The sequence below is a fragment of the Lepidothrix coronata genome, unplaced genomic scaffold (assembly GCF_001604755.1).
Source record: "Lepidothrix coronata isolate B3197 unplaced genomic scaffold, Lepidothrix_coronata-1.0 Scaffold138, whole genome shotgun sequence".
In the NCBI taxonomy this organism is placed as follows: Eukaryota; Metazoa; Chordata; class Aves; order Passeriformes; family Pipridae; genus Lepidothrix; species Lepidothrix coronata.
In genome coordinates this window covers 2,491,245-2,518,915 of record NW_016690318.1, presented here as the reverse complement: position 1 = coordinate 2,518,915, position 27,671 = coordinate 2,491,245, and the positions used below count along the sequence as shown (strand labels likewise).

General features: G+C 36.7%; 1 protein-coding gene across 1 annotated transcript in view; it reads left to right on the top strand.

The window, feature by feature from the left end:
* The first annotated feature begins 7,920 nt into the window (after positions 1-7,920).
* Positions 7,921-27,671, top strand: part of LOC108503443 (formin-1-like) — a 49,053-nt gene continuing 29,302 nt past the window's right edge. The window contains exons 1-2 of the mRNA XM_017827388.1: positions 7,921-8,000; positions 24,017-26,015. Of these exons, the coding sequence (XP_017682877.1) occupies positions 24,119-26,015 (1,897 nt within the window). The 5' untranslated portion in view covers positions 7,921-8,000; positions 24,017-24,118. The remainder of the gene's footprint in view (positions 8,001-24,016; positions 26,016-27,671) is intronic.

The window sequence follows — 27,671 nt, the reverse complement described above, 5'->3', positions numbered from 1 at the left end:
TATATATTAAAGGTAGTAGTAGTAGTAGTAGTTAAGAGTTCTTATTTTGTAAAGAATTTACTTGACTTAAAAATTTACAATTTTTCCATTTCTTTATGATAAGAATAATTGATATAAACCTAAAAAGGAAGAAAACCTTACAGCAAAGTATGGAGTGTAATGAACATTTATGTTTAAATTTTGCAGCTAAGACATTATATTCTTCTTTCTTTCTTGTAAACTAATTCATTCAGATATTGGTTTTCTTGCCCAGTGAAAAATTTAGGTAGCTTTTAAATTAATATTACTGAAAACATTCAACATCTTTTTAGGTACCTTGATACATGTTTGGATCATTTATTCACTCAGAATCAACTGCTTTGCAGTCCCCTAGATAATTGGATATTCTTAGTACTTCACAAAATCATGATGTTTAGAAATCAGGATCAATCCCATTCCTACAGAAGAAAGTTTAGTGAATGTAAATATCACCATGTTTATTCCTGAAAATAGAAATGAAGCTATCTTTTGGGATGTGTAAAATTTTGTGTGCACTCCTGCATAGCTGAGCTGTGTTATGACATAGCTGAGAACAATTTGAGTCTTGACACCAGTAAGCTTGAAAAGCTTCCCTCAAGGCAATATAAAAACTGAGGTAGTTTCAAATGGTTAAAATGGAACGAAGTTTACCATGATGAGCAGAAAAGCATTCCCATGGTATCAGCCTATATGACAGAAAAAGAGCTGTAGTAAAAAGTGTTGAATCTTAGTTCTATATCCAGCCTGCAGTTCTAAAGTGCAAGCTTTTCTAAAGTTTTCAGCGCTGTTGAATAGGGAATGAGCTGTGGATTTGGAGCAGTACAAAGACTTATTTTTAAAAAAAAGGCTTGCCAGTAAGTGTAAACGGATGCAAAGTTATGCACAAGTGACATGTGTGATGCATCTACAGCCATAGCTTTACAAATTGTTGCTTTGCTTCAGTTTGCATGAAGACTTCTTTATGGCAATTTTAAATGAAACTTTTTAACTGTGCAGCTTTCATATGCCAAGTTCACTGAGATTTCTGCTTTGAGACTAGTTCTCTTCAGTCTTGAGAAGTCAGATTCTAGGGCTACTCACATTACTGCTTTATATTTGTTTTTCCCAGCAGAGGAACAAATTTTTTTTTGTTAGTAGTAAGTGTTTTGACACTGCTATCTTATGTTTCCCTTTCTTTTCTCCTTCTCTGCCTCTTTTCTTTTCTACTTTTTCCTCCTTGATGCTGATAATTTCAAGAAGCAAATAAGCAAACTTTTCTTCTGCCTTTGTTTGTGCTAGAAATCTAGCAGTAATTGGTGCACCTTTAAATGTTATCTCACTGCTGAAAATATAATGAACTTCCTCCTATGTAACACTTTCAGAAATTTAAAAAAAATCTCATGACCAAATTATAATTACAGCAGTTTTTCTATTAAGAAGAAAAGCATCAATTAACCTCTGCATATTAAAAAAGAAATGTGCAGTTGGTGATTTTACTAATTACAGAGGATTGGGGCTCACCATATCTCATAAAAGCACTAGCAAGAAAATCAGTCAGTTAGGGCTAAGGGTAATTTCTCTATTTATTCCTATTTTTATATGCAAACAAAAAATTTAGCTAAGACTAAATTAATTTTTTTAACAAAGTCAGTCTGATGACTGATCAGCAGATTATCCTATTTAACACTGTAACCACTGTGTTCACATCTATTAGGATTACAAAGCTTCCAACTGCCTAGAATTTGAAGGTAAAATAAGTAGCATCTGAAAGACAAGTACCACTGCTACATGTGAGTCCTCTTCCTGGAATAATTGGGAGTATTAATTGTGTTGCTCTCTGTTGCCTTAGACTTGGCATGCACACTGTCTACAAAAAAGCAGAGCATGCCAAGTCTGGTCAGCATCAGTCAGTCACAAAAACTTCAAATTAGAGACAAAATTTCAAGAAATACAGTTGTTAAATGTCTGAAGCATTTGAACTGGGATTTTGTTTTGGTGAGATTTCATAAATGGTTGTTGCAAATAAAATATTTCTTAGTTAACTTTCAGAAAACAAAGCTACTTTTGTTCTAAGCTAAAAATTCTTATGAGAAATGTCAAACTCACATGATCAATTTATGAAGTGATTAAATCACAAAAGGTTATCTGTGTTTTTCTCCTTCCAAATATTTAGAGTGTCTGCAGAGCAGCTGACTGTGTGACTTCTTTTTTTTTTTTTCTGAATAAGTTGAGCAAAAAAGCCCAGAGACATAAAAAGAAATTTGTTTGAAATAAAGGTTTTTCTCATAAAGCCTATATCTAGACTTAGTAGCTAATTGTGGTATGAAAGCACTACATCATGATCTACTCCTGTCACTGTTTGGAATAAGGTTTTTTCTGCATCATATAGGAAGAAGTAACAGTCCATCGTTGCAATATATGCAGATAATTGGATTTGTTTATCTCAGTCCCTTACTCGTGGTGACCCTAGACAAACAACTTTCCCTTAGAATGCTCCTTGATTCATCAAAGTGGGAAACTGAGATTCTCACAAGGTAATGGTATAATCAAATTTTGCAAAGCACTTTCAGATTACCAAAAACAGTTGAAATAAGTTCATTTATCTTCAGAGAGGTTTCAAGAGCCATTGTGTGGTTCTGAATTTATTTCATAATTATTTTCATACCACATCCCTCAACATATATATTTTATAAAAGGCATGACTGGTTTTTGTGCATATATTGCTTTTCTTCTTCTCCTCCAGCTTTTCTTTTAGACTACTAGCCCTGAGTAATTATAATTTTGCATCTAATTAATTTTACTGTTGCTTAACTGCATCCAGTTAAAATGTGTTTAAAATCTTTGATATAGGTAGAAAAAAATTGGCTGTTTTCCTGTGTTTTTATTTATTATGCAGAACCACCTGTTATTTTGTATTAAAAACATTGATTCATTGAGTTTGTTTCTCTCTTTATACTTAAGCATTTTTAGGAAACACTGTATCTGTTGAGTAAGTTTTTGTTATTGTTTTAGTCTCCTTATTTTTTCTTCTGACTTTTTAAATATTAAACTGTAGCATATACATCAAATACAAAAATGCTACAGTGGATAATTGATACAGAAGTTGAATTGCTTTATAACTGCTTTTATCAGCATATAGTTTAGTGTGCTGAGACTGACACGGAAACCAATAGACTTTCCATTAGTGCTCTTCACTGTTTTCCATGTAGCCTGTATTTGAATGTTACCTTTCACCATACTGAAATTAGGCTTTTAGTTATAAGTTTTAACATCTCTACACAAACTGAATCCATTTCTGCTTGAGGAAATGCACCTGTGTTGTTGTGTTTGATCCTAGACTCACTCGTGACTCAAATAGTAGAAGCACCTGGAAGAGAGAGAGACAGACAGACAGACAGGGGCGTAGGCAGGGTGACAGAGAGACAGGAGTGGTGATTTTCTGCTGTCCCAAGACTCTTTTATCCTTAAGACCATTTCTGAGGGCAGTTTGTCTTCACAATCTTTCAACCACATAAATGATATAAACTGTATAAATGATACATATATCTTATCATGATATGCTACACCATTTTTTGTTTTTATTTTTTGGCACAGAATTCTACTACTAGACTCAAATAAATGGCTGTATCTACAGTTGCTGTTACTCTTTCCCTGAAAGTATTTAATACCGTACACACACACACACACACTTTTCTCATAATCTGAGTGTTTAGTTTGCCTGAGAAGTCATGCCAACTTTATTGATTTTATAAGGATTTGATGGTGTAACAGCTTCATGTAAATCTGTTGGTATGCAGTATATGCCAAACAGTAAACTCCTCCTCTTTACAATACCATAACAGACAAATTGTCTATATTTATAATCATTAGAGAATACTTGAAATTTCTGTGCATTTGTTTTCAGATTACAGTATGTGAATGAAGCAAGTTTTTTCTTGTTATAATTCCTTTATTTTCAAATTTTAATTGGCACAGTTCCTTTAATTTTTTCTTGCACTCAAGTCCGTCAGAGAATACCTCAGTATTGATGGACTGATGAAACCGATCCTACTACTTCACCTTTATCAATGTTTTAGTCACTTAAATACATATTCAGATACATTTCCAGAGAGATCTTCTGCATTAAGTTTTCTGTAACATTTTGTCTGCTTTCTGTAACAATCCTGATTATGTTCCTTTCCCATAAACATAAGTCATTTTTCACCCTGCCCTCAGAATTTTGCAAACACACACTAGCCTTTTTTGTAAGATTGGCTTCCCTCCTGTCCAAAATCAGGTCATTTAATAACAAGAGTTGGCAGCATTTCAAAGTCTTATACTTTCAGGACTTTGAAGATTACAAAGATTCTCCTCTGCTGTCTTTTGGAGTTCCATTTTATTAATCAGACAGAAAGCCATTTTGGCCAAAGTTACTTAATCATTTGGATGATATGGTATAATTTGAAATGGGCAAATCCATATTTCTCATTAGGATAAAATCTTTGATATTGATGAATGATTAATGGACTGCCAATGTAAACCATAATATTTCTGCATTAGCTGGTTTTGGGTCAAGAATTCATGAACAAACCAAATTAACACAATGCAGTATATATTACTGAGACAGAAAAACGCAGTGCTCAAAAAACTCCCATCCAGTCCATTTAAAAAATGCATTCCAACATATTTTCTTTTTTTGTTCATATAAATAGTACTATTGACTTTTTTCCACATGAAGATACAGATTAATCTAGGTCCTACAAGTCAAATTTTATTAATTTTAATAATTTCTAAGAAAACAGATGGTGTCTTACACTTAACTAGATGATTTTTTTTTTTGTCTATCGATTATGCCAGACAATTATGCCAGAATTGTAATTGGTCCTGTCAAGGATTCAATAAAATTTCACAATTTGTTTTCATTATTATTGAACAAAGTCTCTACTGAGTTTTAGACATGAGAAAAAAAAACTGGCAGTGGGGACAGAAGGAACCACAATCTGAAGTTGTAGTTAGTGCATGGGATTCCTGGAATGATGGCTCATGCTGCTGTTCCAAGGCATGGAATGTTAAGGATTAAAGAAGATGACACTGGGGAGATTTGACTGGGTGCAGGAGGAGGAACTGAAGAATAAAGAGTACTAGGCATATATGCTATGCCATAAATACATTTAATTCATGTTTCTAAACAAGTCAGGGACAGATTTAATTCTTTTGGGTTCAAAAGTGGCCATTCAAATATGCGTAGACAACGAATTGGTGCACTACAGAGCTGAATTTATTGAGAATTCAAAGTATTCACTTAAAGATGAAAATATTAAATCTTATATCCCTATTTTACTGAAGTAGCAGCTCTGATGTGCAATTTTAAGACAGGGAAATAAACATATTAAAAAATTGAAACACCTGTTCAGGGATGAGAATTTGCTGTGGGCATGGGGAAAAAAAGGAAAATAAAGCTGGCTTATGCATGATGAAAGCTTTTTACTTTTAGTTCTTCAAGTGCAAATAGACTGGTAACAATTGCTTTGGCAGCAAGCTGAAATATATTTCCTACTCCCCTTTTCATATCAGACAGTTCATGTTTTCCTCATGTACCTCTAGGAGGTTACCCATACATTTTTATGAAAATTCTTCTGACAATAGTACAGAAAAATATTCATCCTTTGAGAGAAGAGCAGAAATAATTATAAATATGCAGCTGGTCAGCCTATATTCTCAATGTTAGTCCTTAGAACCTATTTTACACTTAGGTTGCCAGGCATCAAAGTAAATCGCACATTGGTTCTGAGAACATTTTTGTTAAAGTGTTTCATCGATGATTAGCTATGATTTCTGGTGATACTTTTCAAAATAAAGGAGCAGCCTGAACAGGAGGCAGTTACTCATTCCTTTGTTCCATGATGGTCTTCACTTGTATGAGCCTTCCACACTCTGATGAACTAAGTGATAATAACACTAGCTCCACTCAACAGCTTATTCACTGGAATTTAGCAGTTTACAAAAGTTCCTGAAAGGTTTAAGCAAGAACTACCATTTATTAGCATCCACAAAGTCATAGATTAAGAAATTAAAGGGTAGCTGAAAGTAAAGTTTCATCTAAAGCAGGGTCAGTTTGCATACTAGAGGCAGTGAATAGCTTTCAGTTCTAATTAGTGTATTAACTTTGCAAATAGATGACTTCCAACCTTTAATTTCCTTTTAAAAATGAATAGTTTCAAGTTCCTTTCCAAATACATTTCTACATAAACTCTTTAACACTTGTTTCATATATATCTATACTGCTGTTCTATATAGGGTAAATGAAGCAGAAGGCAGGTTGCATTTATCCTATGACAAGATGAAAAGCTGATTATGCAGATGAGTGCAGATGAAGTGGAAACCTCTCAGAGATTAGGTTGTGCTCTCAGTGTGCCCTACATTGCAGCCTGACATAATTGTTTCATGTTGGTTGCTTTCTGTGAATTCTGTCTCCATACAAACCACATGCTTGCAGAAAGGGGAGTTACTAACAAAGTAATTGTTAACCTTTGTTTGAAAATAATAAACATCAGAAGAGCAAGATGTACTTTCAGCCGAGGTTTTTTCCATTCTCTAGTCTGCAAACATGTCTCAATATGCAGAGTATGAGCTTGTATAGGTGCCCAACTGATGGTCAGCAAATCTCAGGTAAAAAAGAGAAAACCTCAATTTGCTAAGATTTCAAAAGGAAAGGAAGCTGTGAGAGGTCTAAAGTGATAGGAATCTAATGTTCCCTAATATTTCAAATAGAGGTTGATGTTTTCTGCTTAAGTTCAGCAAAATCATAACTGTTTATGAGAAATCAGCACTGTGAGCTAATAAAGAATAAACTAATTAATGAAGCAGAACCAATGTGACATTTTCAGGAGACTGGAGGTTACAGTGCAATCTCTGAATACTGAGAAGGGTCTTAAACACCAATGGTAATCAGAAGACCATTTCTTTCTCCCAATTGCATTGGTTACTAGAAATATTTTAACCCTAACTCTGTTACTTCTGAATCGTCTCTAATACTTTTACCTAAGTAAGTTGTTCCAAAGACCTTTTGCTTCTTTTATGGTGTCCTCTAGAAAGGATAACTTTCAGAGAACAGTAGAAGGAAGATTACTTGTAGAAAAGTAACATTCAGACCAATAAACTGTCCTTGCTCCATCTAAAACTCTATTCTTTGAAATAGCTAGGTATTTTACGAGGTGGTTTAGGAATGCGGCTTGTATTTACCTCTCTAAGCAGTGCTAAGAGTAAAGGGAAGGATTCCTTGTCCTCTAATGTCGCAGCTGAGAGTTAAGTCTGGCTTGCTTGAGGGCTGTATTGCAATTACTGGGGTGAGCGGTAGGGACAGGATTGGCAGCGATGCTCTTCCAGGAGCAGAACAGATTTGACGGATTATGCAACGGCTGTTAATGACAAAAATAAGCAGGCTGACGCCTGGACGCGTTAGCTTCCCCCAAGCCCCCGCTCTGCCGGAGAGCCTGTCTGGTCACACAGTAAGCGGCGCAGGAGCGGGGCCCTCCCGCGAGGGCCGGGCCGGAGCGGCGCCGCCCCGCGTGCCCCGAGGGCCCCGTGCCCGCCGCCGTGCCCCGCGCGGAGCGTCCGCGCGCCGCCGCGCAGCCCGCCGATTGGTCAGACGGCCTGTCAGTCCTGACGCCCCCCCGCCGGGAGCGAGCGGCGGGGCGCGCGCACAGCGCGGGGCTCCGCGCCGGGAATTAGCCGGGAGGCGGCAGCGGTCAGGGGGAAGGAGGGGGGGGTGGCCGGGAATAGCGCGGGGCCCTGTCAGTCCTGACGCCCCCCCCGCCGGGAGCGAGCGGCGGGGCGCGCGCACAGCGCGGGGCTCCGCGCCGGGAATTAGCCGGGAGGCGGCAGCGGTCAGGGGAGGAGGGGGGGGGGTGGCCGGGAATAGCGCGGGGCAGCTGCAGTCCTGCAGCTACTCGGCATCTTGTGTCCTCCCCTGCGCCTGAAACAGCAGCAGGAGCATCGCAGCCCGGGGCGCTGCTTCTCGCAAGGTAATACTCCTTCGTTCGCTTGCCCACCGCTCTGCCCATCTGCTCCGTTCCCCGCAGTGGCTCTGTCGCAATCGAGTGGATTACAAAAGAAACCCACTAACTCAAGACTGCGGGAGGGGGTCTCTTTAGTCCTCGTTAGCATCTCGTCTGCTCTCTCGGTGGTTATTTTTAGATAGCTTCTGCGGGATCACGAGGGCTGGGATCTCTTAGTTTCTCTTGCAGTCCTAAGAAAGTCCGTAGCTTTCCTCCTTCCCTCTTTCCTGCCTGGGCTATTAGTGTAAATTATTACTGAATTACTTCCCCCCGCCACAAAATGACTCTTAAAACTCTTTTTCTTCTAGTCTGATGTGCGGGATACGTACAGATAAGCGGGGAATGCGGATTGTTATAATTCTGTAGCATTTGATGGGTGCAAATGCCATCAAATGCGCTCAGGTGGGCAGATGAGTGGGAAACACGTGATTAATATTTACAGCATTCAGACAGTCTGTTACTCGATGTCGCAAAGCTTATCGGAGTCACCGTTGCAGATGAGGTTAATGAACTGTTTGTTACCCTGCGTTAGAATGCGTTCGTATACTGACATCTGCTAATATCTTTTACATACAGGAAAAGGACACATACTGACGTTCTGGAGAAACCCTTCTTTTGCTGTTTTGCACACTCTCCTTTCTTCGAATGCAATATTAAATCACATTATGGTACAACAGAGAGTTGGTCTGGGAACTGTATATAATTAGTTCTTCCAGCTGTCCCACAGTCTTGTCTTGTGATACTTGTTTTCTCAAGAGTGTAGCAGGAATCATAATGAGTCCTTACTTTTCTTGGAGCTTCACAGAAAATCAATCGATTTTAAAAAGTAGCTGAGAAATTACAGAGAAGTTTTGGTTATGTTTCTGGTTTTAGTTATTTATTTTCACCCATCCTTTGAATTGTTCGTGATGATTTAATAATCATTTTACTTGTAGAAATGTCTTGTGCAAGTGTTATCATTAAACCATTCTGTACACATTTAAAGATATCTCTACAAGTATACCAGTAGTATTCCTATGAAGTTTAGGTAAATCGCACATAATATTCTGACACTTTCACCTTTCAGGTAGTTTGGACTGTACTTGCAGGTGAATTGGCTTGTTTCAGCAGAAACAGTTAAACAATTTTGGATTAAATGGAGAGTGGAAGAAAGAATAACTGCTTTTTGCATTACTATGAAAAAGAAACTGTCAGGTCATAACATCATTAAATTAATTTGAAGGACCGTAGTCAGAATGTCTAGAGATAGAAAGTTGCAGTTTGGTATGAATCAAATTATTGTGTGAGCAATGGAAATTAGTTTTGAGTTCAGCCTATCTCACTAAAAGTCAAGTGCCATGAACATGCATGTTCCTGTTTGGGTTTTTTAATAGATATATGTGTAAGGTGTACAGCTACATGGCATGGGTGACTTAATCATGTAGTAAGTACAGGACAATGTTTCCCTAACATTTTGCAACTTGTTAAGATTGAAATAGAGGCATGGGGAAAAGATTAGACTCTCTGTAGAGATTTTCTTACCTAGACAGCTATTTCCAGAAAATTTGGAATTTTCCTTTCAGTTTCTGTTTGCAGATTTTCCTATCTCTAAAGAGGAAGCGATAGGCAAATACCAAATAAAAATTGGGAAATATCTGTTTTTAAAAATAAATGCCAAGGTAATGAGTGTCAACTTTATGCCGACATTTGTCAGGATATAAAAATATGGTGAAGAGACATTTCTGTCTGGGATATGAGGAACTTCAGGGTGGTTTTTTTTTGGTTGGGTTTGGGTTTTTTTGTTTAACTAGGAAATGACCTAGGGCCTTTACAATGTCGTTTGACAGGGTGATCTTTTCTTAAGCTTTGGTCCTGCTTTAACTTGCACAAATAACATGTTTGAAAATGGAACCAAAAGTCAAAAGCAGCCTATGCAAATAAACACAAATTATACTCTCTAGAGAGTGGTCAAGAGTAGGAAAAGAAAAGCAAGAACAATCATAGAGGTCTTTGTTAAGGCTTGAGGGTTGGATGGCTTTTTGCTTCTTGCTATAGTATTTAGGAACTGAATGAGTTCAGTTCTTAAAAAAAATTTTCCATATGCCTTTGTGTTGCTGTTTTCAAAAATTAGCATCCCTTTCTCCACCCCATCTTCTTTGAATCTGAGAAAGTTAGTCAGCTTTTAATTTTTCTTTAGCTCTTTTGACATGAAATATATTGGTTTTCTACCTTTGATCTCGTATGACTTGAAAATATATATAATCTGAATGTATATTCCATTAGCTTTTAAGTATCAGGAAGAGTGCAAAAAACGCAAGAAACTGGCCATCTTGGAGTGATAAAATAGATATAACTCAGTGGACTCTGAACCTCAATCAAGTATAAATAGTTTCTAACATTTCAGCATGTTTTATATATTTAGACATTACTCCTTCATGACAGCGTCTCTTTTTATTAATATGTCACTGCTGTAGTTTGTAGTTGTGACTTGCACGTATTTGGTTGACAGTAGGACCAAAGACTGCATTAATATTTTAGTGACCAAGCAGAAGTGTGTTCTTGTCATTTTTTGTTGATTTTTTTAAAAATCTGATTGTATGTCTAATGATCAGAATAGTTCAACCCTCCTCTGTGGCAGTGGAGTCTGTAGAGCCTAGATCTGCCTGCAATCCGAGGGAGGTTTTTTCTTTTTGCCTTGATCACTTAGCAGTCTCATGCCATTTCATTGCATCTTTCCAGATTAATGTTTGTGATTTTGCTTGCCTGTAGGTGTTGCCAGACTAGATATATGTGGCGATAATGGAGGGTTTAGTATCTCCACAAGACCATATATGTTTTGTTGATTTGGGCCCTTAGAAAATTACATAGGGCCTTTAAATTCTTATTATTGAATTGCTTCTGTCCTCCATTTAGAGAGTCATTGAGTCTTACAGATTATTTTAAATGGCACTACTAAAATCTTGAAGTAAAATCAGTATTTATTATGTTAAGATTTAAGTTGACAATTTTCTCAAAGACATTCTTTTTATCCTGCAGTATTGTAAGCTTATTACATTGAAATACTGTGTCTTCATGTGTTAAACTTATTGCTTTTTTTTCCCATGAGAGGTTTCATGTTGCTTAAGTTATAACCCCCTTGGGGGATCTATGCAACCTGTTTAATCTTAAAATAATTTGAGTTTTACAAACCCTTTAAAACATTATTACTGGTAAAAGTGCATTTGGTGTTAACAGACTTGCTGAATTTAATAAAAATTCTGTGTTCCATGATAGGACACAGACCAAGAAAATTGCTATGACATATAAACAATTAACCATTTTCAAGACTTTTAAAAAGGTTAATTCATTTGCACTTAGGACTAGTAAAGCAGACTAAATGTATATCTAAACCCCAGTACTTAATATTCTTACTTGTTCAACAGGCCTTTGGAAAACCTATAATCTCTCCTAGCAGTTGGATTTATAATTTTTTTGTTAGTTGTACTCCTATGTCAAAACCATTTAACTATGGATGAAATTCTGCTAGAAAGAAGTTGCGCTGAAGAAAACAAATGCAACCATAGTTCTCTGATTTAACACTTTTTTGTTTGAAGTGTTAGTATGATCATCTCAATTATATCCCATTTTATTTAGTACAGCCAAGGTTTTCAAAACTTGAATAATAGAATTTTTGAAACAACTCAAGATTCCTTAACAATAAAGTAATTTCAAGACCAGTAAAATTTTTGAAGGGGGAAAAGTTAAAAATATTTCTGAGTTTATTCTCAACCATTGCATTTTTTTTTAAAATATGCATAGTTAAAAATAGGTTTGTTAACTTGTCAAATACATTATTCCAGAAAATTGTTCTTGATTCTTAAGAACTTAATAGGGGGCAGTGTTTTTAACCTTTAGTTACAGAAAAATATATTTTAAACCTCTGGATTTTATGGAGAGGTTCTTCTAAGGGTATAAAATGTTGTTATGAGAAGTTTTTTTAATTGCTGTTAGTATTCTTTAAATTCTATTTCTCTTTTGTCTTCAGCACTGAAGCCTCCTTAGAGCTTGCACCTCCTTTTGCACCTGGAATTGCTTCCCTTGCTCATGAAATAGCTCAAACATTTGCTGTAACATAGCCTTTTAGTTTTCTTCTTTGCTTTCCTTAAATACTGTATTGACTTTAAACTTCAGAATATATGGGCCAGGTATGTCTCTCAAAGTGCTGTTTGGTGAAAGATCTTTGATCTGAAAGGCTATGTACTAAATGCTTCATTTAAATATCATCATGACACTAACAAGCATAGGCATTCAATAATTAAACAAATAAAAATGTACTTTCTTGCTTTAGAGAACTTAAAGATATTAATACAATACAGAACAAGATGCAATTCTTTTTGAAATGTTGACTGTCTGGACAAGCAAAATTGAAGCTCTTGGATAAAGATCAACAGGACAACAATTGTTTTATTTAAAAAAGGTTTATTTAATTCATGTTGGTTTTCTGTAGAAATATCCTATACTTGCTACCAGAAGTGGAAACAAATTACTGTGTATCCTGTAAAACTTACTCATTGATAAAAAATGTTTTATTTTAGGGGGTGTATTTATCTAGGTTAAAACTGGAAAAAATCATGTGTGCAGTTTATGACCCAAGTCTAACATGTACAAATATGATATTGCAAGTTCATATCTTTTTTTCACTATTAGTATGCTTTGGTTTTTGTTTTACTTTTCCTGATAGTATAGTATGTTTCTGTTGAAATATGTAAAGATTATGTTTTAGACACGTGAATAGAAGTCTGTACAAGCTTGTTTGGTCTAGTATAGTTTTTTTGTTTGTTTGTTTATTACTCGAAAAGCAGCTGACTATTAATTAGTGCAACTTTTCATTAAGACCTCTGTAACATGAGACAAAAGATTTTTTCCTTTTGCCTGTAATTAATTTTTACATCACTATGAGAGTTCACCTGAGTATTAGCCACAATCCCCTGTATACATGGTTTTCTATTTTAAGTTACAAAATTTCATTGAGAGTATTCATCTTAGGTACAAAAGATGTAGGGAAGGTGTTAGTGATGTTGTAGGGGAGGCTTATTTGTCTGAATAAGGTATATATATTATATTAATGCAACATCAGTAAAGCCCAGAATATCATGTAATTCTGTTATTGAGGAATGAACTCTGTCTTTATTTTAAGATAGATTAAGTAATTCTAAAATTTATTTTAATTTCCAGATTTGGCAAAATACTCTTTTCACAGAATATTCTGAGTTGGAAGAGTCCCTCAAGGATCATTGAGTTCAGCTGTTAAGTGAGTGGCCTGTACAGGGACAGAACCCACATCCTTGAGATTATTAGCACCATGCTCTAACCAGCTGAGCTAATCACAGGTTTTCTTACCAGCAAGGAGAGTTTGGGGTATTGTTTGTTTACTTCCTTGTTTATAAGTATCTTTTGAATCCCGTTGAATCATAACAGTTTGAGTACGTATCTTCTGCATAAGGTGAGAGTGTAAGTTCCAGTTGCCGTGATAATATTGTACTTGCTACCTTCTGAATTTTGGATAGATATGCTCAACAGATTTTCATTTTCTGTATGTGGTAAGAAATGAAGAAGACATGGTATGGAATATGGTGAAGATGTCTTTGGTCTTCACTGAGAAGGCAGAAATTAACTGCTGTGCTGGGTTGGACTGAGAGACCTAGGCCAGGAGGGCAGCCTCATTCTCGGAAGTGCTGTAATATCTGTTAGCTCCAGCAATCTTCTTTAGAAGAGAAGATACGGGAATCAGTGTTGGTATTTGAAGCAGTCTGGCTTGTATTTCATTTATCATGCAAAATGGAGCTTCTTTCTGTTTAATCTGACATGTAAAATAATCTTGTTTTTCTGAAACTCAGTTAAAAAAACCAGCAAGACTGATTACTACCAGCTACGTTAAAGTTGTTCAAGCGTTTTTCATTATAAGACTCTCAGTTATAACTTTGTGACACTTTGATTATTTCAGCTTCAATTGTCCATACCAAATACTGCCTCCTGAAATGTTTTTCCTTAGGAAATCTCAGTAAAATATTAAGCTGGAGAGGTGGGGTGAGAAATGACAAATATAACTTTGTGCTATAAGCTATTAAACTCATTTAAAATCTTTAAATTCTATAAGAGTTGCTGTTGCTGTCACTTAAGAAAATCTCCCTTACTTATAAGGCTGTGAATTTTGGTAATGACATTTTGCTTAAAATTCTATATGCTGGATGTATCTTTCTCTGGAATGCAGTGTTTTTAGTGGTACTTTGCATTCCAGAGGCAAACTGAAAAGAATGTTTTTTGTGGTATTTTCCTTTTAGTTTACCTCTTCAGCGGTCAGGAAACTCTATTCTAGTCCAAAAGAACTGGAAGAAAGACAATAGACTCATCTGCTCCCTTGGTTTTTTCCCTGCCAAATGCCTAAGAATGAGATGGAGAGTGTAAAAACCTGACCGAAGTGTAGAGGGATTTTATTTGTTTGTTTAAAAGCGTTATTTCTTGAAATAGTCTGTTTCAAACTGGCCGTTGCTGTGTTGAGAGCGATTTCTTCAGGATATGTGTGCAGATCGCCTTTGCTCTTTCTCTCCTTTAATGTCTGCTGGTTTGCTAGTTAATGTACTTACTACATTAAAGACTTTTCATATTTATAATAGCCATTGCAGATTTTTTTTATTAGCAACCTCTTAAACAGTGAAATCGGTGAATTTGTGATGGAAATCTCATTTGGTAACTTCTTCTGAATTAGTCATCTTTGTCAAACAGATTTTGGACATTTTTGGAGTGTGTGGTTGAATTCTGCCAACACAGTTTCATGAAGACATGTTGTGTGACATCTTTGATTTTTTTTTTTTAACTTACTGACGCAGTTGTGCCAGGAAAAAAATACAGACTGCTTTGCTAAATTGAAGTAGGCTACACTGGATGAGAATTTTCATGTCAGTCTCCTTTGGGGAAGACAGGTCTGTTTGCTTTCTGAAACTAAAATTGCAAAAGGTGTATTAGCACAGATAAAAATTTAAAAGAGAAGAAAAAAATCCACTTGCACAAATTATATTGTATATTTCCAAATAATTGCAGGTTATATTCAGAAAGTACTGTGAGTAAGAAACAAATGTATTACTTGCTATCAGAGTTTCCGTTAGTGTCTGCTGGTGCTTCCAGTGCACTTCCATTTCAGTTTCCTTAGTCATAATACTGTTTGCTTCTGCAGGGTTCAACTCATGCCCTGACAAAGCTCTTCAACAGAACAGAATTATTTGTCTTCCTTGAATCGCTAGTTGTTCCAAGCCTTTATTTCCTCCTTTGTACTCAAGTTCAAATGTAGACCTGACAGGAAATTATTTTCTTCTGAAAGAAGAAATGATACATTACATTTCTTACTCAACCTGCAGTGTAGTAGTAAAACTCTTACCTGGATATTTAAAATAAATATTAAAAAATAGAAATTTTAAGTATTACATGGCCTTTTTTTTTATATTTCCCCTACTCTTTTTACTGTTCAAGAACAGCGTTATCCAGGACTTTTTAAAGATGTATTATTTATTTATTTGTTTTCCATCAGTTTAATTTTTTCTAGTGTTGAAAAATTCAATGGCTGTTCCTAATTTTTTCCTTTTTTAAATTTTATACTTAACTATGTCAGAAAATGGGTTTGAGGAATTAGAGTAATAATCCTATAAATTTTTACATATTTCTTAGCAGTTTCTATGTGTGCTCTATGGTTCTCTCTTCTTTTGTTCGTTTTCCTTATTCCTGTTCTCTCTTTTGTAATAATTCATTAACAAGCCAAATTGAGTTTTTAGTCTTTGACCCTCTTAACATTTCTGTGAAATGAAAATGTTCTGTTTCAACTGTAATCATAAGCAGAATATAGTGTTTTAAAAGAGCTTTCTCTACGTCATATATGGCTTTAATGGGGAAGTACTGGAGTGAAAATGAGACTTTGTGGTTGCAGAATTTAAATGTCCTGGTCTTGTCATATGTTGATATTGCACTCAATATTGCACTCCAGTGTTGATATTGGAACTCAATAAGAAAGAAGATAGTTTACTTATTTATGCACTCAATTCTGTTGTTTTAAAGGCTATATAAACTACCTGGCCCATCTATACTATGCTAATGGCCGTTTAAGTTTACCTTGGAAGGTGCATTTGGCTCTAATGCATCAGAAGTGCTGGGTAACGTGGAGTTTCTATTAGTGTTGCAGGAACACCATTAGTTGAGCTAATTTGCTGAAGCCTGTTAACAGTTTGTGAATCAAGGGATTCTGCCTAATATAATGTCCTACAGGTCTGAAATGTCATCTTATATTTGCATACCTTTTAATCATAAGCAATGGGAAATTTCCTTACAAAATATTAAAATCTGTACTTTCTAGTCAAGGCTGATCTAGCAGAAAGAAGTTCTTCATGCCGGTCCTGCCTAGGCTAACACACGTTACTTCAGAAGTGTTAGTCTGTAAGAACTGTATTGAGTAATTTTTTGTGTTGGAAGAAAGATCAAGAATTATTTGGCACAATATTTTGCTGAAAGTAGGTACAAAGAGTGATATGGTAACATATATTCTTTAAAGTTAGTTTCTGTTCTGGGGATTGGAATTTTTCCATTTTTCAGAAAGATGGGCATGCTAGAGGAGCACTTACAGGAAAATATCTTGCATTGTTGAGATGGACTATTGGTTTGTCACTAGAAAATGGGTAATGATTTGACTGCTCAAAGTTTTGTATTTGAGAAGAGACGTTTCAAACATGTATTTATGTCTTCAGAAATCTTTGATTAGCTTCTGGCATTTTACAATTAAAGGGGTGTTTTCCACATTCTGCTGCCCACTTTAACATCTTCCCTCCTTGTTTTTCTCTTTTCTATTTTGAGCTTCTATTTCCTGTCATTCTGTCTTTCAGATACAAAATCATATAGGAAAGGGGTCAGCATTAAAACATGGATATTAAGGAGTATAATTTAAATAGGGGTTTTTTTAAGTTTGATAGTTGATTTTTAATAGGGATTACAACACAAATATCAGGAGAAACATTTTTACAGGAAGCATAATGCTGGAAATCCTCTTTTATTTTTGGGACCATGTATCTCCTGTAAAATGGAAACTACTAACACAGGAGTATGTCAGCCTTTTCTGGAAGGAATACTGTGGAGAGCTAAGCTGTTTTACAAGCAACCTTTATTAAGAACTGCACTGCACAGGAAGTGCAGTTTCAAGGACACCATTGACATTATATACATCTCATCATAGGAGCAAAAATCTGAATAAAGGGACTTTCTTTGTACAACTGAAAATATTTGTCAAGAATTGTGATCTTTGCTAGAGAAGATCACTGTACTAAAAATATTTTATTACTCAGAAACTACACTCTTATTGACTTCAATAGAAGTCAATAATTTCTGTATAATTCTAGTTTTCCATTCGAGGCATCTTTTAAACATTTTTAAGGCCAGGTGGTGTGAGTAATACGTGTATTTTACGTTTGTTTTCCAACCCGACTAGTCAAACATAACACACATTTTTAATATAAATGGTGAGCATTAGTTCTAAACCCCAGAGTATCATCCCTGCTTTCTTCCGTCTCCTGTGCACTAAAAAGGTAATAAGCATATTTGCAGCTATTTCAAGGGAGACAGTGGTCTATAAAGCTCCAGAAACAAGTTTGGGGCAGTTTAGCTACTGAGAATGTATTTGTTTATAGTGAGGCACCATCATGTTATTCAGTCCACCATAAAATTTTAAAAACAATTTTAATTAACTTTACATGCCTTGTGTAGATTATCTTTTTGTTAAATTATGGCTTCATGTTTCAAGAGTTTGGATGTCCTCATCTTCAGATCACAAAGATGATGTATTCAGAGAGCTGGGTTTCAGATTTTTTTGTTTCATGGACTTGTTCTCGATTTCGTGGTTGTTGGTGTGGAAATAGTTTGAACAGAATGACACAGCCAAAGGTTGCATTTATGGTTAAAAATTGGTTTTGGTATAAAAAAACTCTGCGTTGAGGATTAACTTAATGACTTTCAACCCTGTGTTTTGTGTTTCTGCTTTATGTTTCATCTGAATTTGTTGGCAAGACTGTAATATGCTTTAATACTTCCCCTGTACCATTGCATGAGATCTGAAATTTAATAAAGCAGTTCTCTGTCTGGCATAGACTCTGTTTTGTATTCCTTAACACTCTCTTTGCTACTGTAGATCAGTATTGCAAAGTTGAGAAGAGCAGTATTTGCTATTGCTAACTATGCACACTGTCATTCTAACCATTATACAAATACTTAAATACTCTAATTTTGGTGGGATTTTTGCTTGTGGTGTTTGGGTTTTTTTGTTGTTGTTGTTGTTTTGTTTTGTTGTTGCAACAATCCAGGAAATACGGTGTAGGCTTAGAGTTGGAAACTTCATGTTATGAAATTTTTTTTATTTACGTTTAAGCTGCTGCAAAGAGCTGTAATATTTTGTCCTTACGAAGAGATAATAACATTTTATCTTTCTAATGATAATATTTGTAAGTCAAATGATAATTTGAAAGAACCTTGGAGAAACATGAGATTTTTAAGCAGAAGAAGAAAATGATGGAGTTTGTCTCTACTTGTATCTATCAAACAAAACAAATACTATGGTAGTTTCATTTTGGTTTCTTCGAGCTTGTGATGTGGAACAAGCTCTTCTGTTCAATTTTTTACTACCTTTCCTGTACCACGCTTTTTCTATTGTGATGTGTTAATTAGCTACATAACAGCACAGAAAGTTAGCCATGGTGTGCTCAGAAACAGGTTGTCACTTAATGACAATTAGATACTAGGGAGAGCTGGGAAAGTAAGGAGTTTCAATTCTTGCTTAAGTATCAGGGAAAGGAGGAAGACTATCTGTCCTGCAGAGCAGTAAATGATGCATCCTCCTAGAGAGAAATAACTGCAGCAGTGGACTCCTGGCTTTCTAAGAGAACATTTTGAACAGCAAAATGAATAGATGTGTTGCTGTTAGACTTTGAAGGCCACTAAATCTGGAAATTTTTTGTTGTTACACTAAAAAAAAATCCATCAGCAGAGCAGGTTTGCTCTCTGAGTAGTTGATTTTCTCCTTGAAGCAGTATTTCTCACAAACCCATTGCTCTGCTACTACTCATTGGAAAGTTGCACGAGAGAAACAATTGGAAATTATACTGAATATTGCTTTCATTGCTCCACACTATGTGTTCTGTAGTTAAAATTTTACCCGTGTGTGCTTTGCCTGAATGTGGCTTTAATTTACAACAGTTCACTCCTTGTAGTGAGGTTTGCAATGGAAATAATTTTATAAACGGATTGCAAGGTGAACAGAGAAGTTGGGAGCAGGTATTGTAATTATGTTTGAAAGTCCTTAACCAGTTTTCTTCTTTGACATAATTCTTCTGATAGTTTCTTCTAGTGCTTCTGCTTCTATAGCAGGGAGTTCACTTCTTTGTTTTCTGATGGAAGATTATAAAAAGGTTGAATAAGGTGCTGAAGGCAGTGAAATTAAAAGGTTTTCTTAGTAATTAATGTATCTATTAATAGAAATAAGCTTCAAAATACCAGTAAACAGTGCAGCACATGGTATAACATTATCTTTTAAATCAATGGAAGTTTAGATACAGAATATGTCATTGCCCTAATAGTAAAAAAGTCTTCTTTCTGTTATTACTATTGTTACTATTACAGTTTTTTTCTAAAAATTCACTTTTAATGCTTAATTTCATAGTCTGTGTAAATCTTTTCATCATAAGGAGGTGAGTTATATTCTACTCATGGTGATTTTACATTTTAATGTGTCAATATGGGTGCACCAAATCCATTGTTTATTTTGGTGTAATTAAGAAGATATCTAATAGGATGTAGCCTTTAGACCAGGTTTAAACTGTCATAACAATTTGTTATCTTTAAAAAAAGAAAGTTCAAAAGATGTATTTATTTCTAACCGAAAAAGAGCTTTTAGTTGCAATATGTTTTAAGAAGAACTGTAGGTCTCATTTCAGTAACGTAATGATTCAGAATTCAGATTAGATTAGGGGAGCTGCTTGTGTTTTGGGAGGGGCATAGTTTAGCAAATCTGTGCAGCAGAGGCAAGGGCTAGCTAGTTCTCTCATTTACACATACAGTCTTTTGTCCCAAAAATCCCCAAACCGAAAACATGCACTTTACCAAGAGTAATGTACTCTACAGAATGGATCTGACTTGGACCTGATAAAACCATAGATGTCATTTGAGGATATGACATTTGATCATAATGTCTGGGTCTATAGCTACTGGGTCTGTAGTTTCCATGATGCTATTTCCTTGTAATCACTTAATCATATTTTAGTGAGAAATTACCATGCCAGTTGAGGTGAAAAAGAGGAACAGATAAAATAATTCAGACTACTTTAACACTAAGGGTTTTCTCCTAGATAAGACTGTGAAATACACATAATGCAGACTGTTTTATTCTGCATATTGATGTTCTGTGTATTGCGTCTGTTATTTTCCGAATCAAATGCTTTGACAAATACTTTGATGTGATGCATCATCTTTCTTAAGTCAATATGAAGCATAGAGTTGGTCTCCTTGGGATATGCACCCTCACTTTGTCTAGTTTTTTGCCAGTTACCTATTTTTTCTTCTTCCTAGTTGAACAGCTGTATGTTGCCAGTGAACCAAACAGACTGTGCCATCCGTTTCCTTGCCTAGTAACTCCGTTGATATTCTTCTAAGTAATGTTCTCTAAGTAAAAAGTGACTCAGCATACGTTAGCTGTGACTGCTGAGACATTTATGGAAATGTCCACAAGTTAAATAGCTCATATTTCATGGATGTCACCACAGTAGATTACTTAAACGGCAATTTTGTGCTATGCTGAGCTGATGTACTGGCAACCTGCTGCCATAAAGGATGTTCAGTACTTCTTGCCTGAAGAATTAGTAGGTTTAAGACTGCTCCTCTTATTTCTATATGTAGAACCACTCTTGGTCGCATCTGCCAGTGGCACACCCCCGCTGTGGCTGCATCATCACTGTATCCTAGAAGAGCAGCAGGCCTGCACAGCTGGAGACAAAGAAGACTAGAGGTGAGGCTGCTCTTGTTGGCAGTACTCAGCCTTGTCCATATTCAAACTCCAGGCTCAGACAATGAGTTAAAACAAGAATACAAGAGGAAACAAAATGGCATATTTTTCTCAGAAGCTTCTGTGGGTCTATGAAACAGCAATCTGATCTTCAACAGAAGTGCTGACTAAAGGTTTTGCACTGTTCTACCCCTTCCTGTACTTGCACAGGATTCTGAATCATGCCACACAACTGTTAACTGCTGGTGAACAGAGTTAAGAAGCTCATCTGGCTCTGATGGAAGATTGTTCTTACTCTACTCTCTCTCCTTAGGATCTCTCCTTTGTCTTCAAGGATTATGTGTACATAGTAAGAGCTTTGCTGGCATGAAGAGCAATACTACTCAAAGTATATGGAAAGTTTGAAACTATTTAAAGATCATTATAAAAAAATGCAAATAAAACACTACAATAAATGACTACTTGCTGATAGGATAGGATGGTTTGGGTAAATGCTACTTGCTTCTTACAGTTAGGACTCACTAATTATGATAAGTTATGGACATTGTTATAAAATGATATATAACTCTGCATAATAAAAACTGATACAATACTTGTATCTTGAAAAAATATACAAAACTGAATGATGGTCACCTCACAAACAGGAGCAGAGACAAGGCAGAGGTGTTTAACGCTTTCTTTGCCTCTGTCTTCGACATGGGTGATGACGGACCAAGGGGGTCTCAGTGCCCTGAGCTGGAGGGCCATGACTGTGAGAATGGGTCAACTCCCAGTTAACCCTGAACTTGTGTAGAATCTGCTGCTGCAGCTGGATCCCTACAGATCTATAGGGCCTCATGGGGTTAATACGAGAATCCTGAAAGAGCTGCTAATGTCGTCTCAAAACCTCTCTCAATGATTTTTGAATGGTCTTGGGAATCCAGAGAGGTCCCAGCCGACTGGAAGCTGGCAAACATTCTCTCCATTTTCAAGAAGAGCAAGAATGAGGATCATGGAAACTACAGGCCTGTCAGTCTCATTTCAGAGCCTATTAAAATCATGGAGAAGATTATTCTGGTAGGTATTGAAAAACATCTGGAGGACAATGTAGCCATCCATCACAGCCAGCATGTCTTCATGAGAGGAAAGCCCTACTTGTTGGACCTGATTTCCTTCTACAACAGGGTAACCCATGTAACTGACCTAGGAAAGCCAGTAGATGTCATCTTTTTGGACTTCAGCAAATCTTTTGATACTGTCTCTTACAGTATCCTTCTAGACAAAATGTCCAGCACACAGCTGAATAACTGTGTTATGCCACGGGTGAGCAACTGGCTCACAGGTCGGGCACAGAGTTACAGTGAATGGAGTAACATCAGGCTGGTGACTGGTTGCTAGTGGGGTTCTGCAGGGCTCCATCCTTGGTCCAGTTCTCTTCAACATCTTTGCTAACAACCTGGATGCAGGACTCTAAGGAATTCTAAGTAATTTTGCCAATGGCACTAAATTGGGAGGAGCTGTCAACTCCCTCTAAGGCAGAGAGGCCCTGAAGAGAGACCTTGACAAATTAGAGGGCTGGGCAATCACCAACGATATGAAGTTCAACAAGGGGAAATGCTGGAATCTGCACCTGGGGTGGGGCAACCTTGGTTGTGTATATAGACTGGGGAATGAGGGGTTGGAGACCATCACTGTCTAAAGGCACCTGGGGGCCTGGTCAATGGCAAGTTGAATATGAGTCAGAAGTGCCCTGGCAGCCAGGAGGGCCAACCCTGTCCTGGGGGGCACCCAGAGCATAATTGAGCATTAGAACAGGCTCCCCAAGAAGTGGTCACAGCATCAAGCCTGAGTTCAAGAAGTATTTGGACAATGCTCTCAGGTACATGCTGTGACTCTTGGGCTGTCCTGTGTAGGGCAGCAGTTGTACTCAATGATCTCAACGGGTCCCCTCCAACTCAGCATATTATATGATTCTCTGAAATGTGTTACATGGTAATATGGCAGCTTCCTTTTAATTATTGTTGCCTGCGGCTAAGTTTAGCTGCTTTAAAATGATGAAAAGTTATGTTGTATTTATGCTTTTTAAGTTGAAAACTGAAATCCCTGCATTTTTCAATGTAGAAAAGCCTTGGAGCAGGTGGTTTCCAGCTTTCTGTCCCCCTGGGCTTTAGGCCTTTCCCTGATCCTTATGCATTTCTTGGTGAACTTCAAATTTGTCCACTTTAATTGTGGTAGCAGAGTTCCTTCTGGATAAAAAGCCAGTTTAGAGCTCAAAAGGAGTAAATGAACTTCTATGATGTATCAAAAGAATGTAAACATATCTCATCTGTAGCAAGAAAATACAATAACAAAGTTAAATAAATCTGCCCATAGTAGTACGATTACAGTATTGCATGTTGAATCAAAATGCATTTATGTAGTACCTATATGCTAGAAAGTAAACAGTAACTTTTTTTTCCTTATTCCAAGTTTTCCTGATGTCATGGCACTTTCACAGAAAGAAAATCTTCAGCCTTATTTATTTTTCACATTTTCCTAGCAAATAAAGCAGCAAGACCTAATTACATTGTGATGGTGTTATGTTGAGTAAAAGGACAACAGATATGCTTGAATGGTTCTTTTTACCAAATGTTCAACAGCAAGTTAACTTTTAACAGAGGGAGAGCAATAGATTCCACTGTTCAAAAGTAAAGTTTTTATGAAATGGGTGTTTAGTGAATATCTTGTGATCTTATTGAAGAACATTGGCTGAGAACCCTGGAGACAGAGAGATGATATATGAGAGAAGGATTATGACTCCCAACTATGAGTGTTAGCAATGTCATTCTTTTTGTGTCAGATTTTTCAAGGTAAAAGATTTGTATCAGAGGATAGGAAAAGAAGATTATGCTTCTGCAGGCTTGTTATTTGTCATATTAAATTTGCCATAATCAAGTTTGACAGGCTTCTCTTTTTTTTTTTCCAGCAGACAATATTATTGTTGAAGATTAGTCAGATGCCTTCCGTCCGTTCCCGGCCTCACATGCTATGTCATGCAAGCTTTGAAACACTTAGCCCATAATTTAAATGAATGATTAATTTGGCAAGCATAATGGAAGGCACACATACTGTCCTTCAATTGCACAAACCCATTATGGAGCTTTGTTACATCAGCTTCTATCTTCCAGAGGGAAAAGTCAGAGGATTTACTTACAAGGGCTGTGTAACTCTGGATAGAACCAGTAAACGTTTCTGTAGCTGCTATCAAGTGAGGGAGAGGTTAGAGATGGAACTGAGAGAACAGCCATATGAAAACTTTGGAGATATTATTTTCAAACAAACTACCACGAAAGACATTCTTGTCGAGCTGTACAAACTGACTACTGAAAAGGAAAAACTGTTATCCAGTGTTTTGAGATCACATCATGTTCCGGACCTTAAGACAGGACATCAGGAGGGAAAGCAACAGGATGTTTCTGGAGTCACGAAACTTAAAGGTGATAATTACTCTAGTCTTACACATCAGCAGGAATTCTTTCTGGATTCCACAACAAGAGACAATTTGAATCACAAAAAAATGAGGAAATACAGAAGGAAAGAGAGTTTTGAAGAATTCAGACACCGGAAAGGGGGAAAAAAGGTACATGAACATCTTTTTTTACTGAGTGCACAAGACACGCAACAGGAAACTAAGAAGATGCTCTCCACAAGGTTTCCTACCAGGAGTTATCCCAGTTCCTTTTCTGCCTCCAATTGGCTAACAGTAAAAGGTAAGGAAAATTTGCCAGTAGACAATAGAATACAACCAGAAAGGTGTATTCTTGGGAGCAACAAAGCTGTGAAACTGGATGCTGACTTACCAAGTTCTAGCTCCAAAGACAGCAACGATGTGGTCACAGTTGAACCAGTGGATAATGGAGAATGCATTCCTGAAGTTGCAAAGGTGCAACAGAGTAGCACTTCAGTGAAGCCATCTCACTACAGTCTATCTAATAAACTTGAGACATTAAGTAAACCAGCTGCTGCTAAAAGCTTGAAAGGTAGCAAGTATGCTGAGCCAATATGCAAGGAGAAACCAGGAATCACAGCTGTTGGTGAAATACAGGATTTAGATGCTTGTATTAAAAAAGCTACCAAACCCCCTGCAGAGTCTTTAGCTGATTTTCACAGAGAGAAAGAAACCATTCCTCCTGTTCTCACAACAGTACATAATAAGTTTATATCAAGAACTGATGTATGCTCTGTAGATGAAGCTGCTGGAGACTGTAATAACACTGTGCTGCAGGAGAAGGAGGAAGACGGCTCTGGTTTGCAGTACAAAGCAGAGAGAGTGCACATTACTGATGAGTCACACAACCTTGTGGGAGCAGTCAATAAAGCTCTTCTGAAAGTTATACGGAGCGACAGTTTAGATGAAGCTGCAGAATGGAAGAGACTGCAACAAATTACAAGAGCAGACAGAAACCTGCCAGGCTCTCTATATGAGAAAAGAACCACGGTATCCAGGGGAAACAGCAAGCATTTATTTTTGAACCTGCCTATAAATGAAAGTCCTGATATTCCTCAGACAAGTAATAATCTTAAACTGGAAGAGAAAAGGCTGCATTCACCCCCTTTAGCAGCAGTGAGTAATGTTTTTAGTAGTTCATATCCACTATCTAATACACACAAACAAATGTCACCTGTTCCTTCTCCGTTATCTTCAAGACTGCCTAGCCCACAGCTGCATCATCGGATTCTCCCGTTACCAACACAGAACACCGAGGATGAATCTACGTTCAGTGACTATGGCTGTGGAAGACATGGTGCTATAAACTTCTCTTTCAGTGATTTGGAGCCACAGTTCTATCTGAAGTTTTCTGAACCTGGAGAATTGGGATTTGCCAACAGACAACAGGGCTCACATCAGAATGCAACTGCAGAGCGTTTTGAAAAGCGTGCTGTGCAAGAAAAATTAACTACTCAGACACAGCAGAATTTCTGTCCAGGTCAGTCTTATTTCATAAATCTTTAATAGAATCAACCAACCATGAAAGTGTTGTAGTGTTTGGTTTTGTTGGTTTTTTTTAATACTAGCCTTTAATAATAAATATGTTTGCAATGAAAGTATTTTTCACTACTTAAGGAGTGAAAATTTTTGAAATTTTTAAACAAATGTTACAACTATATAAGAGTTCCTTGGAGATGCATTTTTATGTCAGCTTATATTTCAGTCCTGTTGTTACTGAATGACCTCTTAACCAAAGTTAATGAAAGATTTTTCTGTATAAAATGAAAAAAGTTTACATGTTTATTTACCTGATTTTCCTGTGCTGTGTTCTAGTCTGTCAAAATGTTATGGTAACTGATTATCCAAAATGTTCTTTTTAGCTTGTTTAGCTTAACTGATAGAATGTTGTCTGAACAATATTCTAATATTTAACTAATTTACATTGCCTTGAGTATAGGACTCGTACTTTGACCATTTAAATACAAGAGGTTGATGCAAATTCTGTAACAAAAGGCTTGTTTTAAAAATGATTGCATGCAGGAATCATGTTACAATGTATTTGAGTGCAGTGCATGGGTTTATTTATACACATATCCTGTGAATATAAAAATGCATAAATATATGACATACTGAATACTTTGTTAGCTAGAACATTAACATCTATATCCTTTATTTCATCCTCAAGAAAAGAGCTGGATGACCTAATTCTGCAGTGGTGTAGGTGTGGTTCAGATTGGCCCCTGTGTGTTATAGGGAGGGCTGACAGTGCAAAGTGACATGAAAGGAGGATTCCAAAAGAGGAGGTGTGTAGGGATATGAAACCATTACCTTAGCCAGAGGGTGTTGAATACTACCTGTGAGGCTTGCATTTATGACTGGTACTTGTAGAAGTAGCTTTAGTCCCATTCAAGACTAAATCAAGTTTAGAGTGTTGTTTGATGAATCGACAAAGCTGATGCAAACAGTAATTGGCAGCAGAAAAGATGAGTGCTATGCTCTCGTTCTTCCATTACTTTCTTGGTTCTTGTTGTACTCTGCTGTCCTAGACCTCTCATTGCAGCCTGTACTCATCATACCTTTTGGTGAGCTGGTTTATCTGACAAGACTAGCAATTTCACCCTTTTATAAGACTAAAGTAGCACAGCCAATCTTTTTCTCCCTGTTTTATGTTAGTATTTTTTAAATTAGAGTATTATTTAGAATTGTTAGATGTGGAACTGTACCTGTTGTGCTGTAATCTAGTACTGTGTTTGCCTGAGACAGCGTTAATTTTCTTTATAGTAGCTTGTATGGTGCTGTTTTTTGGATTTGTGATGAAAACAGTGTTGAAAACACAGGGATGTTCTAGCTTGTGCTGAGCAGTGTTTGCACAGCATCAATCTCTGTTTCCCACTCTGCATCCCCCCCGTGAATAGACTAGGGGCTTCACAATAGGCTGGGAGGGAACACATCCAGACAGATGACCCAGAATAACTAAAGAGAAATTCCCTGCCATATAATGTCATGCTCAGGAAAAAAGCAGAAAGAGGGGGCTTTGGAGGGGTTAGTCTTTGTCATCTTTTGCTTGGGATTTGGCAGGGCATCAGTCTACCTATGGGAGGCGGTGAGTGATTGCTTTAGTATCACTTGTTTCATTTATTTTCTTTCCTCTTCT